Consider the following 14,982-nt stretch of genomic DNA (forward strand, 5'->3'; position numbering starts at 1 on the left):
TGACAAATGATTGTATAGAGCCTGAACAATAATGATAACTTGAGGCTGTAGTAACTTTTAGAAGGTAATGTTTAATAGTCAGTTGAGTTGATCCAGATTTCTCCCATCCAAAGTTGGTGAACTTTGAAAATTCTCTCTAGTGTTATCTGTAGGTAGGGCATCATAATCTTCTTCAATAAACTTGTATAATATGTGCCCATATCTTGTATATTGGTAAGGAGTGAACAGAGCTCATACTTCTTAGCGTATCCTACGAGATTATTGGAATAGTTGTCTACGAGATTAGAAGCCCACTTATAATAGGAAAAATGTATAAATTAGGTTTATCTCAATATTATAAATGTAATCCATTTTTATTAAAATCTTGGCAATCAAAATTTAATTCCATTCAAATTTAAATGTAATTCAATTCATCCTAATATTATTATCAAAATCCTGAATGCTACTACGTCTTGCCCTTATTAGTTCCAATCTCTTATTGATGTGAAAATCAATAAATGCATCTATCATCATTGTTGTCTTCGAGTATGTTTGATTATGTTTGCTACGTTTGCGTGATTCACGATGTCGCGATCATGCGTTGAAACCCATAGCAACAATTAATTCACCTTGCTAATAATAATGGGAGAAGACAGTTTTGGCCTATGCCTGTTGTCTTCTCACAATCATATTATAATTATGATTTGTTAATGGAATAAATAAATAATTAGGTGAACTCAGAATCCTAAACAGCTTCACTTTAACTCGGCTCGAAAATCGTTGTACACCCTTCATTAACGGCTCACCCACCAAAAAAGTTTGAGTTTGCTAAAGAGACTGCCCAACTAGCTCAGTGCTTGGTGTTCAGCGGGTTGCATACCCGAGAAATAGCAGGCGATGATATTCTCCTTATGAATGAACAAATTAATACGGAATAATTCATGCCTACCTTATCCATTCTACAAGATACCTACGCATCTGTATCTATTCTGTATCTCCTTATGAATGAACAATTTGATACATAATAATTATTTATGCGTATCCATTCTACAGGAATTATCCTATCTTATCCATTTTATGATCATTTATAGTCTTTTCACTGCACAATATTTTTTTGATTTTTCATGTTTCTGCTGTTATAAAGTTTTGTAATTATTAGTTGAATTTAACCTTAACTTTTTGCATTATTTCGAAATAATATGTTTTTTCTTTATGTTTTGCAACTCTCACCAGCGGGCAAAGATTTTCTTTTTGCTGGTGACGCCTAGATTTTATATTTTATTTTATTCAAGTATATGTATAAGTAATTATATGTTCATTTAATCATATTTTAATGATATGTCATATTATAAACACTTTGTAATATGTTTTGAATATTCTTATTGGCAATAAATGAGATTGAAATTGAAAAATTTATTAAGGAATTATTTTTTATCTTATCCATTCTACATGATACCTGCGGTTCTGTAACTATTTTGTATCTGTATATTAAATCTGTTTGGATCATGAGTTCTCATTAGCTCTATGAACGATTCCCAAATTTCTATATAGCCAAATATATTGAACATTCTCCAACTGGTTCAGTTTAGGAAAACATTGGATGTTATCATTGAAAAGTGAACAATTTCAATGTTCAAAGGACCTTTTCAGTTCAGTTCGACAGACTAGTGCTTTCACACAGTGAAAACCTCGTTTTCATTTAGAAAATAACTGAGTGCGCAGATATAATACTAAGTTAGAAGGCATAATACTCTAATGCTCAGTTCCACCAAGACTTTTGAGCATGGTCAAGTCGAGTACTATTTACAAGTAAGCTCTGGAATAATAATTGATAGTAGCTATCGCCATAGAAATCATATGTTCCAGTGCACTACTTGTGAAGCGTACCTGTTTTGACCATGTTAAAATGGCTTAAGAGAGGTTGGTGAAGAGATTGTATTGGTCATGTTTTCTCAGTGAGCAGAGATTATACCATAGAGAAAAGATAGGTTTCTTCGATGTTGTTTTCCATCACGAACTGCTTATTATTAAATCACTTTTTGCTGTTAGAAAGAAACGACTAGCAGTCAGATATTTACAATAAATGAATTAATCACTCACTGTGACAACGAGATCTTTCGGCAGGTTCGCCATCTTCTTGGTTGTCATAAAAGATAGTAAGACAGAAAGACAGAAAGACAGAAAGAAAGATAGGTAACGTAAGAAGATATCCCATGGTATAGGTCGTTTATATTTTAAATGTCATGCCGAATTTTTGTCAACTCAAGCCTATAACTGTCGAAAACTATCTCTTATTGATGTTTTTGCCAGGTGAGAGTGTAAGAACGACACAGTATGAGGATTACCAGCGTCACATAGCTTCACCAAAGACAACTACTATGACTGTCGGCTTAAGTTAACAGTAATATTATTGGAGCATAAACGTCCTATACCATGGTATATCTTCTTATGCTATCTTTTCTCTAAGATAGTACTGAGTAAATAGACATATTACTCCAAGTGGATGGACTTGATTTTGATACTGTTCGTCTTCTGGGTCGTCTCCTTAAAAAAACCGCTAATATTTTCGAAGACCTTGACTATGACTACTAACTACTAGAATGGGACGATGACAAAGTGGGCTGACGACAAAGTGGGCTACCGCCAAAGTTGTACGCCGTCAAACAGGGCTGCATTCCTTAGAGTGCTTTGGTTTATAGTGAAATTTGGAACATAATCGAGCTATAGCATGAGATTAGCACCCTCTTCTGCTATTTTTTCTGTATGATAATACTGAGTGAGAAGACAATAATCCAAGTGAATGGATTTGATACTGTTTCATCTTTTAAGTCGTTTCCTTCAAAATAACGCCAATATCTTCGTCACATACTCCCGAGTACAAAAGTTTGAAATAGACCTACTCAAATTTCAAAAATTACAGATTCATGGAAAAAAACTTAACTGGAATGGATGCATTTGAATACCAGTTGAAAAAGCTTTGAAGGACGATAATATCATCTCAACTAAAACCTAATGTTTATAGCCGTAGCTCTTCACACCGCATCACAATTGCAAAAAATTAAAAGAACACCTGAATAATCAAGAGAGATAGCTGGATGCAGTCTCTCTATTCTTTGTAGGCCACTATTATTATCATAACGATTGTTTGTTTTTTGACAGCTGGCTCATTGAATCGGTAACTGAAACGATCATTGACAGAGTTAATGTGGAAGTCTGTATCACATCGCGCAATATTCGCGACATTTTTGTGAATTTTCAAGAAACGGGCATATATCACTAGATTGTTCGATCTACGAGCTTCATCAATGCTGTTCCTAGAGCAGCTGTAGTGAGAGTGTGAAACAATAATCGGTGCTCTGAATAATGTATGATAGCAGTTGGTGATAGGATGCCACATAACAAAACACAAGCGACAACGTTTTGCCTCTCAGAGAAAAATAAGGTACAGTCACGAATTCACAATTTGTTATCGATGCATTGAGAACAAACGTGCATGTGCGAAGTGACTTGAGAGCAACATTCATATGCCGAATCTCAAGCATTTTCTGTAATTAATTATTGTCTTCATCAAAACTAATAAACCATATCGAGTATATTTAACTGTGTATGAGCTCTGGTTATATGTATGCTACTTTTAAGACTCTGATGCAAATAGGCCAAACATAATCAATACTCATCACCTCAAATTGGTCAGTACTGACAGTAAACTGATTTTTACAGGCCAGTATTGATTTAGAAAAAAGTTGGGAAATATTCAATAATAAATTATTATCAATTGAAGCTTTACTTTAATTATTATTAAAAGAAAATTACTTCAATTGAAGCCACATTTTTCATAAATTATTATCACTACATGATGCCGAATGTTCAAGCATTATCAATTATTATTTCATGCAACCTCACATAGGCCTAGATCATACACAAAATCTATAATCTATCACAGATTATGATTTATATAGGTCCATGTGTTATACTATGAGATATATCATGAATACAAGGTATAATATTGCATGTAAGGGCCTGTAATGTTTGCTTCAATACATAGGTAATACTTGAAATGAAAATGAAATGAAAAAATTCTTTATTAGGTGGAGTTAGGACTTTTAAGTCTACCACTCAACCTCAACATAACAAATGCAATTGAATAAATAATACAGTGTAACTTAATATATAAATAAAAATACATTAAATAATATTGCTACAAAATAGAAACATAGTTGGATAATAATAATAATAATAATATCGAGTGACCTGGCTGGCTCAGGTCTGGTGTCAGAGTTTTCAGGTCGCAGCTGATCAATTTCAGGGCCTCTGACATGACCTAACGACTGCTTTTTAGGCAGCCGGGACCGACGGCTTAACGTGTCCATCCGAAACATAGTTGGAACAAAACAGTCTATCTGAATTTAGACTGAAAAATCAATTATATAATTCAAGAAACAATAGTAAAAAAAGGAATTATAAATATAATCATTCACACACCATTCACACAGCCCACGAGACCAGTCCCAAGAGCCAACCACACGCTACCCCGTAGATCCGCCAAAAAAATCCGCTTGACCTCCACCCCAAAGCGAGCACGCCCATCAATGGCCCGGACTGAAGCAGGAAGATCATACCACAGCCTACAACCCGTGACAGTGAATGATCTCTCAAAAGTTGTCGTTCTATGAATGGGAAAAGCTAGCAGCAAGTTGTCATGCCTTTGTTGCTCGTTCATCGATCTCAGACAGGAATCTGGAGCTCTCAGACTGATAAAATGGAGATTTGGTTAAATGTGACTTTCAATTTTTTCAAATGTGACTTTTGAAATTCATATAATCATCTTCGAAATGTTTCTTGAAATTCAAACTCAACAATTTTTTTATGTCTTCTATTATTTTCGATGATTAATGATATTTTTTTGAAATTATGGAATTACTTAAATAATCAATCAACTATCATGGCTTCTATTTTGGAGTTAGTTCATCTCTCAATATAAATACGGCATTGAGAATTCCAAACAAATTCCAAACATAAAAAATGTGTAATTTATGAAATGTGTTGGATGTATGAGGTTTTATAGTCAGTAGGCCTACTTTGGCAGAAACAAATAATCAAGGTATCATAATATCATGTATATTATACAAATAATCAAAGTATTCCTTGATATCACGATATCTTTACTGTTTGGTACTATTTGTACCACGGTATTTAGATGAAAATATATCTTCTTCTATATACCGTGATTTGTACCACATGTGACATTAAAGAGTAGTTTTATGCAGTTGAATTTCAATACATTTTTTCTGGCTAATTTAGCCTATTGAATCAAGAGAGTGTAGGGCCTGAACATTATTGAAAAGTATGGAGAAGAAATTGTGGAATGATTGATAAGTTTTCTATTTTCTATTTAAAACAATTTTTATAGGCAATATTCATTTTGGTGATTATCATATCAATCAATCCATTTGATCGCTGATCAAAATTCAAATCCAGGAAGAGTTGAATTTTAGTAATTCACTGCTAATTTGAAAGATTGTCACGAAAGAAATATTTCAATGACTTCAAATTCTATACTAGTATTTTAACTACATAATTTGCATAGAAAATTGTTTTTGGCTTCCCCCATTGTTTTTCAACGATGAATGACATTGAAATCTTATCGCCTGGTTTCTTCAATGCTCCAAACGAACGGCTAAGTTTCAGTAGAACAGACTGAATCCATGCTGTTTACAAATGTTCAGTTCAGCATAAGTTGAAAAACTTTAGTGCCGAACACTGGTTGGAATTTTTTTAATTGATGATCTATATTTGGCTAATATACACCGTGCGATGTATCACGTGAGTAACATTTGAATATTAGAAACATTATTATTTGTACAATTAGAACCATCTTCATCTATTCAAACCATCACATTTTGTTATTCTAGTTTGTAATACCGTTCAAGTATTCTCTGCTGAATACATGGTTTATTCCTGATGGATTATTTTAATATAGCTACTGTACTTGATTGTTCAATTATAGAAAATATTTAGTAAGTTACCCTTGCAATATTTATTTTAAATTACACACGACTAGTTTCGTCATTTTCTTACTTTTTTATTAAAACAAAAAAAAAAACACTTGAGAATGACATAAATTTTGATACTTAGTCGCGTTTATAATTCAAAAGACATATTTCAAGTGTATTAGCTATTTTCTATAATAATTGAATACTTTTAATAGTGTATAAGATTTAGATTATCCATGCTTGATGAATCAATATCTATAGGCTAATTCAACATGGATAAGAATAACTTTATTCCAATTAAACCAATTTCAACCAAATTCCAACTTACTGATGGAAATAATATTTATAAATTCCAACTCCTTCGTTTATCAGGAAGGTAGAATCTAAAATGGTATTTATCATGATTTCAAATATGATTAACTCATTGTTTTGCTAGTCTAATAATCCAAATTTTCCATTCTCTCAGTGAAGCATAATGTGTCGCCATTAAGTAGATAAAAATAATAGGAAAATATTGAAACATCTAAGTTATTATGAACAAGAAACACCATCCATAAAAAATAAAATTCCTACAGTTCTTCTATACTCCTCCACGGAAATGTTGTATAAAGTTAAGTTGTACTCACGCTTCTAAAGCATTTTATAATAAGGAACGACTCAAAATTATTGTCATAGCTATTGCTTCACTCAATGTACTTTTAATGCAGATCGATAAATCAAATTAGTACCATGTGGGATGCTTCAAAAGATTACTGGAAACTTTTCACAATGCAAAGGAGAGTGTGTATAGAAAAATGATCAATTATACATAGAAAATATCCATGTGTATAGACAGAAAAACAAGTCAGCACCACATCATGAGTATAAGATTTAAGTTAAGCTTCAAAAACTTACTCCAAGTCTCACCTCTACGTTCTACCCATTATTGGTTCATTTTATGAAATTGATATGAAACAACTTTTCAAATATAATAATGATCAGTAGAAATATGAATCAAATCAGTGGAATTGTAACAACAGTTGTTGGCAATAAGAAATCAATTGTAACAATACCCATGATCCATGATATTGATCGGCAATCTACATTAAATTAGTTATTTATTGAACACAAGATGATTAATTTTTTTGAAGGCTATACTTACAATTCCAAAAATCTTAAGCCTATCTGAACAATCTATTATCATTAGTAAATAATTATCATTATTCAATAATATACCCTGGTTCTCAATTTGCTCAGTAGTCATCATCTATTATAATAAATTATTGTGGCATAGACATTTTATCTAAATTTTTCGAAGTATAATATCACACGACAAACCCATCAATTTTCAATTTAACTTGTAAGATAGGTACCGTGAAAGTTTTTGAATTCTTATTTCTCCTACTATATTGAATCATTCTTCTCCAAAGAAGATTTGGAATATCGTACGCAAGTGATTATTGATTAAATTGTGAGAAAATCATCATGGATAAAATAGTTTCCCCTCAATCTAGAAATGGTATATTAAGCCTGCTCATTCCACAAAAAATCGTTTAAATGAGAGAAACCTTTGTGATGTTGTTATAGCAGTACTTATCAGTGCTGATAGTATTATTATCAATTCATATCAATTATGGAAATAGGCTCCACACATTAATTTCATAGAACTCTATAATGTCGTGTCTCCTCATCGCTGTTCATGTTTAATATCATTTCATCTCGTTGGATGAACAAATTTGAGAATCATTTCGAAAGGAAATGATCACTTTCATGTAACTATATAAAATCATAAATTTCATCCTTACTCTTAATCCATAATTCATGAGAAAAGTTTTTGAGCTTGTATTTATTTCATTTATTTATTCTTTATTGCTGTACTACATTTATTTATGAGTTGAAAATTGACATTAACCAATACAAAAACAAGATGAAAATAGATAAGACAATTTCGATAGGTTATACTCATAACTACATAGCTATAATACATACTGTATTATATATTAACATTTAAGGGAAAAATTAAAAGTACCATCATTTTTAAGTTCCAAAATCAATTTATTCTATTTTTACAAAGAAGGACAGGTCGGGAGAGAAAAACTAAGGATACCTTGTGATATTTCCTTCCCAAGTTCATATAACATTGGAAATTGAGATCATTTTCAAGTTCCAAAATCATTTTATTCTATTTCTACAAAGAAGGACAGATCGGGAGAGAAAAACTAAGGATACCTTGTGATATTTCTTTCCTAAGTTCATATAACATTAAAAAGGGAGATGATTATTGGAAAAAATCAATTATAACCCTATGATTAAATAATGATTGTATCATGTGGTGTAACAAATATTCATTTGAAAATTAAAAAATCAAGAAGCATTAGCGCAACAACATTTGGGTTTATGGGAGGCTCAAGTAGGTACAGCATCTTGTCAGGGTATGCTGATGCATAATGCCTCTCACTCCGTTTTGCATAAATTTTGTCTTATGACGAAGGTCATAAGTGAGTTGGTTAAAATTAAAGTATTGTTTTCTCTCAGTACGTTGTCTAAAGCAGTCGGGTAGAACATTGTTCGCATTATTTGTTGCAGCAAAGTATGTTAATAAATAACCAGTGAAAGAGTTTTCAACGAGAGTGAGAACTGCTACAATAGTAGTGCTATTCTATTGGAGTTGTTTGTGTTATTGTTATTCATTGGACTGTGCTGCATTCAGTCACCAAGATACAGTAAGCTTGAATTTAATTCAATTTAATTTTTCATTAATTTTATTCAAAATACTATTTCAATAGAAACAGTATAGGCCTACATATATTTTGAAATCCCTCCAGCTATTAGCTACTTGAGAGATATTAGAAAAAATACATTCTAATTTACTTACCTGTAATATATTACTAACAAAGCTAAGTGCAAAATTCATGAAATGATAATAATAATAATAATAATAACTCAAACCACAATGTAATAAATCCATCATTTTACAGTATTCTTATTAGATGATTGCCTGCCTAAAATCATAGATAAAGGATAAGAGCTACGGTATATTTCTTGTCTCTGCTAAAACTAAACTATTTTATGTGAGTTTGCTTATTTTCTCTGAAATTCAACACTACCTCTCAGTCATTTATTGTCAAATAGCCTATAATAATTTCAAATCTGTTTAAATTTCAATATTTCTTTGTAAGTTATGCAATGAGGCAATGCGTTCAAAAGATATGGAATTCTGCATTCTGGAGCTCTTTTGCAATGGTTAGGCATATTGTTGAATCTTTGATGTCTATGAGTTCTATGTTTCAATCCATAGTTCATTTTATAACTCTATCAATTGGTTTTGATATAATTCCCTGTCAAATCTGTATAATTGGCTGGGCCCTCTCTGCTGTCATATTCCCAATACCTGACGATCGATTTAAGAGAGTTCTTATTAGGTACTATTTTTACAACATTGTAATGGTTGTTCCATATACTTTAGTGCTATGCTGTATATTGAGACTCCATATAGTATAAAGTACTTTTTGCATCATTGCACAGTAATCTCTCTTCTAATGCCAATAGCTACTTTTATTCTAGACCACTTATAAAGTGATTTTCTCGTTTCTTTTTAGTGGATCGTTGTGTGATTTGAATGAAATATCAGAATCAAAAATTATTCCCAATAAAGAAATTCGTTTTTCTCAACATTAATTCTTTGATTCTTAAATGCTATCACCTTCTTCTTTTGAGCATTATAAATCCTATACTGTTATTGAAGGAATTCTGAGTTCTAAATTCTTAATCCCTGAATCAAGATTTTGTTGTATGTATCTTAAACCAGTTTTCAATCTTTTTTATAGAGTATTAGTCATAGAATATATATTTTCATCAGAATATTGCAGAATTTTACTTTCAAAATCTAAAATAGCAAAAAAATTCAAATGAATTATAATAATGCTGACTAGGGTAGGTCTCTTGAAACAGAGATGTACGAAATATCCACAATAAATAGTTTTCGTTTCTCTATGCTTGAAACTACCCACATATTTTCTCATAACTGCTACTAATATAACTACAGTACCAATTTGAATAAATCATTTGAATTATTAAAATAATTCAAAATTATACTGACAAAGAATTCGAAACGCTTTTATAACAACTTTTACATGAAGCTTTTCAAATTATTGAACAGTGCGAGTTTGTGAGAAATTTAATGGAACAGTTAAATTGATGTAGGCTGTGATGTAAAATGGAAGCCTCGGAAAAATTTTACTTTGGTAGGCCTACCACTATACCTAGTACAGTAAGAATGATATTCTCTAATAATACTGTGCCAAAAAATCCCTATGAATGAATTATTGAACATTTTCTCTCAACTTCCCCGTGATTGAACATAGTTTCAATGAAACTCTATAATATTTAGGATTGATGAACATGGTTTTTCCACAAAACTGTTAGACTTCATGTAAAATCTGTAAAAAGATTAGATATAATAATGTGAACAGTTTGAAGACAATATTGACAATAACTCTTACAACTATATTGTAATTTATTGTCAAAATATGTATATAATGGAATATTATTCTCAAATATCGTAAGAAATGTATAATAGACATTAATTTTTAAATGAATCAGTGTAGATTGTAGAAGAGTTCATTCTCAAATATTGTATAAAATGTATAATAGCATAGCCACCTCTAATACATTACATGTATTAGAGGTTGCTATGATAATAGACATTAATATTTAAATGAATCAGTGTAGATTGTAGAAGAGTTCATTCTCAAATATTGTATGAAATGTGTAATTGAAATTAATTTTTAAATGAATCAGTGTAGATTGTAGAAGAGTTCATTCTCAAATATGGTATGAAATCTATAATAGACATTAATTTTTATATGAATCAGTGTAGATTGTTGAAGAGTTCAATTGTTAGAATAAAAAACTATGATCAGCCCAACTATCAAAAATCATACTTCAACATCACGTGTTTAATATTAACAAGCGCATCAGCCATCAATGACTTCAAAAACAAATTTTGATTTTTTTTCTATGAGAGTTTTAATGATCATTTGTATTCTGATTTCCAAATCTTGAGTTTATTAAATTTTTTTATGAGTCATTGAAATATGGCTTACTGGTGTCAACATTTATTATGTGGAAATGAGAGTTCTTTCCAATTGATGATCATTTAATGATGTCATTGTCAATATATCAACTATCATCAATTGATGTCATTATAATAATTATAGTATGTGCTCAATATGAGTGTCACTGTTATTTACATGATTTGAGAAAAAAAATTATAAGGTAGGCTACAGTCAGTCACATTATGAGGATTATCTGAACAAAATTCTTAATAATAGCGTATGAGCAATATAAACTATAGAAGGGAATTTTGGAATTGATTTTGAAAATAATTTGATATTTTTAAGATATATACATATTCAAAATAATATTTGATAATTTTGTGAGATACAATTATGGAATCAGCATCTATATAATTGTCTGTAATGGAATATTGATAATAATAACAACTTATAAGAAAATATTATGACCATTAGAAGGACTATTATCATACAAACAGATAAACACAGGTCAAAAATAAAAAAAAAATTATACCGGTTCAGGTACCTACCTATTAATTGATAATAGGTACCTGAACATAAATTTAAAAGTAGGTAGTAAAATATAGTTTGAAAATAGATAAAAAGCTGTGCTACTTGCAAGGATAACGTCAGTATAACATTTTTTAAGATTATTTTCTTAAAATATTCAGTCGGGAGAACTTCTTAAAGAGTGTAGAAGTTATAATTTTGAATCTTGATTGAGCCCAAACCACTGTAGTCGGAAGTTTTTTCGCAATTATTCTATTACTGAGCTGTCTTGTCTCTTAAATTCCTAAACTGATGAAGTCATCTAAGAGTAGGTAATCTGAAAAAACCTCTCTTGTAATCATGCTAAAAAAAGCTTTTCCATGCTTTGAAACGGTTTTTGGTGTTTAATAATAATATGAAAGTTTATCTACACAAGACAAAAACCATGATTTTTTTTAAATAAACAGCGGATGACTTGAGAAAACTAAAGGTGATATAGATAAACAGATGTGATATAATAATAAAAATAGATTGTAACAATATTTGGAAATAATTTTAAAATATTATTATTTAATTATAAAATATTATAATTTTATGAGTAATTATTACTCATAAAGATTGTAATGAATTTGTATATATCTGAAAAAAAATTTCTATGGATTCAATTAGAATCGGCAAATATGATAATTGAAATTGAAATTCATTCACAACACTGACATAATAATTATACAAATATTTCCACAATGCAATTATTATAAAGAAACAGTATCATGATGCAAAAAAAAAAGAAAAGAACTTGAGTAGCTTAACAGCTGTGGTTAAAGTTCTACACTATTGTTATTGTACATAATAATAATATGAACGAGACAGTCACTTGATTTTGATAACTAAAAAAAAAAGAATAAGTCTTTTCGCAATATCACACAAACAGAATTAGAGCAATAGTAAAAAACAAAAAAGAAATAATAATAAAACCTCAAAAAAACAAATAAAATATAATTTCCTGAAGGTAATTTGTAATTTTTCAAAATACGTTTCCTATTTGATTTAGTTGTGTTCCAATGTTTTAGGAACCTTCTGTAAAATGATTCAACACTCAGTTTGCAAGAAAATGAATTTTTCGAAATAATATATACTATAAAAAAGAATTTATCAATTATAAATAATTTGTCATACTGGGAATTGATTGTAGGCCTTGCTATGGAAGATCATAGATCACTCTAAAAATGAAAATTATATAACTTATATCTGGATAATATAGTCCATGTCATTGTGACAAAAAAGTCATTTATAATTGTTCCTCCATTTTGCAAATAAAGATGAATTCAAATCAAATGAAATAATATTTATTCACAGAATAAAAAAATACAACAGCAGAGACAATATAAACTTAGTGAATATTCTCACAAAGACAACAAGTCTGGGTTTGGGGAATGAGTTCTGTGAACTGCAATATAATAACAATAACAGTAGAAAATTATAACAATAAATAATAAAACAATAGAATAAGTATAAGGTTGAATATATAAAATAAAAAAGCTTATTTATTCTAAGAATGGGGAGAGCAGCACTTATAATGCTATTCACCTTAAATCCTATAGTATTGAAAAATATACATGCTGTTGGATGAAATTTAGTATTGATGGCATGATACGGCACTGAACAATTAAATTTTAAGGGTGTGCAAAAGCTAAAAATGAACTTTCTACTTGTGATACTTTTAAAAGTTTTTCGATTTGTAAATCATTAGGCTATCAAAATGAAAAAGCTTTACCTGGAAAACATTTTTTTCTGATCATTACTTTTTGAGATATGAGCGCCTAAATTTTAAATTTTTTGGACAGAACATTTCAAATTCGGTAAGAGATAAATCCATGAGATTAAGAGGATAGATTCTTCATTGTATTGTTGATCTAGTAAAACAAACGTTTTCCGAAAATATCAATTTTTAAGATAGTTATTCAATTTACCAAAAATAACCCACAAAAAAGGGATATTTTCAGAAAATTTTTGATTTACTAGATCAACAATACCATGAAGAATCCATCATCTGAATCTCATGAATCTCATCATCTCTGAATTCTTACCGAATTTGAAATGTTCTGTCACAAAAATTCAAACTTCAGGCGCTCATATCTCAAAAAGTAATGATCAGAAAAAATGTTTTCCTGAGAAAACTTATTCATTTTAATAGCTTAATGATATATACGAATCGAAAAAGTTTGAAAAATATCACCAGTAGAAAGTTCATTTTCAGCCTTTGCACAGCCTTAAGAGACATACAGAGTCCTGCATATCCAGACGAGCATTGATAACAAGGGGTGATCTTCAATGGATACAGGCGGATTGGATGAGCCGCGATGCGGCGTCCCTACCAATAATTATAAAACTTATTAATAAATAATCAAAAACATTCAAGGCACACAACATAGTCACTTGGACACACAAAATTTTTCATCCTTCAGAGAAATTCTCCCACTGACAAAACTGATAATTTCCACCCAAAATCTTGGGAAAAATGTATCAGTTTAGATTATTGTATATTTCATGTTTTTTTATTTAACATATTTTTCCAAATAGGCTACTCCAAGTATGATGAACAGTGAGATAAGCATGTCAACTCCATTACAGTGATGAACATGAGATAAACAGTTTTAAGCTTATATTATAAGGTTGTATTTTTCCAAATAGAACAAGTCAGGGATAGGCCTCTCTTACAGTATGCTATAGTATGTGTGATATTGAGTACCTGGCTACCAGTAGTTTTCCAGGATCTTGTATAGAATTACGGAATTTTGTTTAGTGTGTAATACTCATGAAGAATAAGAGATGGGGTTCAATACTAGGCTATACACAAGACATTCCAGTTCATATAGGTATTAAAGTAAACTACGGTATACTTTAAAGGCTATAGTGAAACTCTGCCTAAACTGAAACTGAGCATAAACCTAAATTGTGTCTAAACTTGAATTATACCCTACAGAAATACCTTAAAATAAGATTGATTGTAAAGGAAGCATAATAAATTATTAATCTACTTCATTTTTGGTACATAGGTACATCCTGAGAGCATAACTCCTATGTAGCATATTTCTAAGGCTCTGATTTATATAATTCTACGAAATACCTCAATTGATTGTTGAAAAATATATTTCTTATTCACAGATAACAAGCAAAATTATGAGTCCACGATATGTCCTGTTGCTAATTTTTACAATTCTGGCAATTGGGGTAACCATTTATTTTGGTAAGTAGATCATCATCATCTTGTACAAACATATGTTCACATCAAGAATGAATCAAATGTACAATAATAAAGTTAACGAATAATTGAATAACAATGGATTAATAGGTTTTAGCCGTACAATAAATTAGTTTCAACTCAAAGAAAAAATATTTCATGGATTGTTCCCCATGACGATCAGTGTAGCCTATAAGAAGAAACAAATATTCTAGAATAATAAACG

The 14,982-nt window shown here is 30.3% G+C and overlaps 2 protein-coding genes across 4 annotated transcripts in view; both read left to right on the top strand.

Moving 5' to 3' along the window:
* LOC111064454 (RYamide receptor-like) overlaps positions 1-14,982 on the top strand; it is a 390,152-nt gene that overhangs the window by 89,205 nt on the left and 285,965 nt on the right. The window lies entirely within an intron of this gene.
* LOC120350005 overlaps positions 3,108-14,982 on the top strand; it is a 36,114-nt gene continuing 24,239 nt past the window's right edge. Inside the window, exons 1-3 of one of the 3 annotated variants that reach the window (XM_039421919.1) lie at positions 3,152-3,421; positions 8,538-8,674; positions 14,681-14,762. In XM_039421919.1, coding sequence (XP_039277853.1) covers positions 14,696-14,762 — 67 coding nt within the window. In that variant the 5' untranslated portion in view covers positions 3,152-3,421; positions 8,538-8,674; positions 14,681-14,695. Of the gene's footprint in view, positions 3,422-5,745; positions 5,803-8,537; positions 8,675-14,680; positions 14,763-14,982 lie in introns of those variants that run through there. The other 2 variants (XM_039421916.1, XM_039421917.1) reach the window with 2 other exon arrangements.

The sequence above is a fragment of the Nilaparvata lugens genome, chromosome 2 (genome assembly GCF_014356525.2).
Source record: "Nilaparvata lugens isolate BPH chromosome 2, ASM1435652v1, whole genome shotgun sequence".
Classification (NCBI taxonomy): domain Eukaryota; kingdom Metazoa; phylum Arthropoda; class Insecta; order Hemiptera; family Delphacidae; genus Nilaparvata; species Nilaparvata lugens.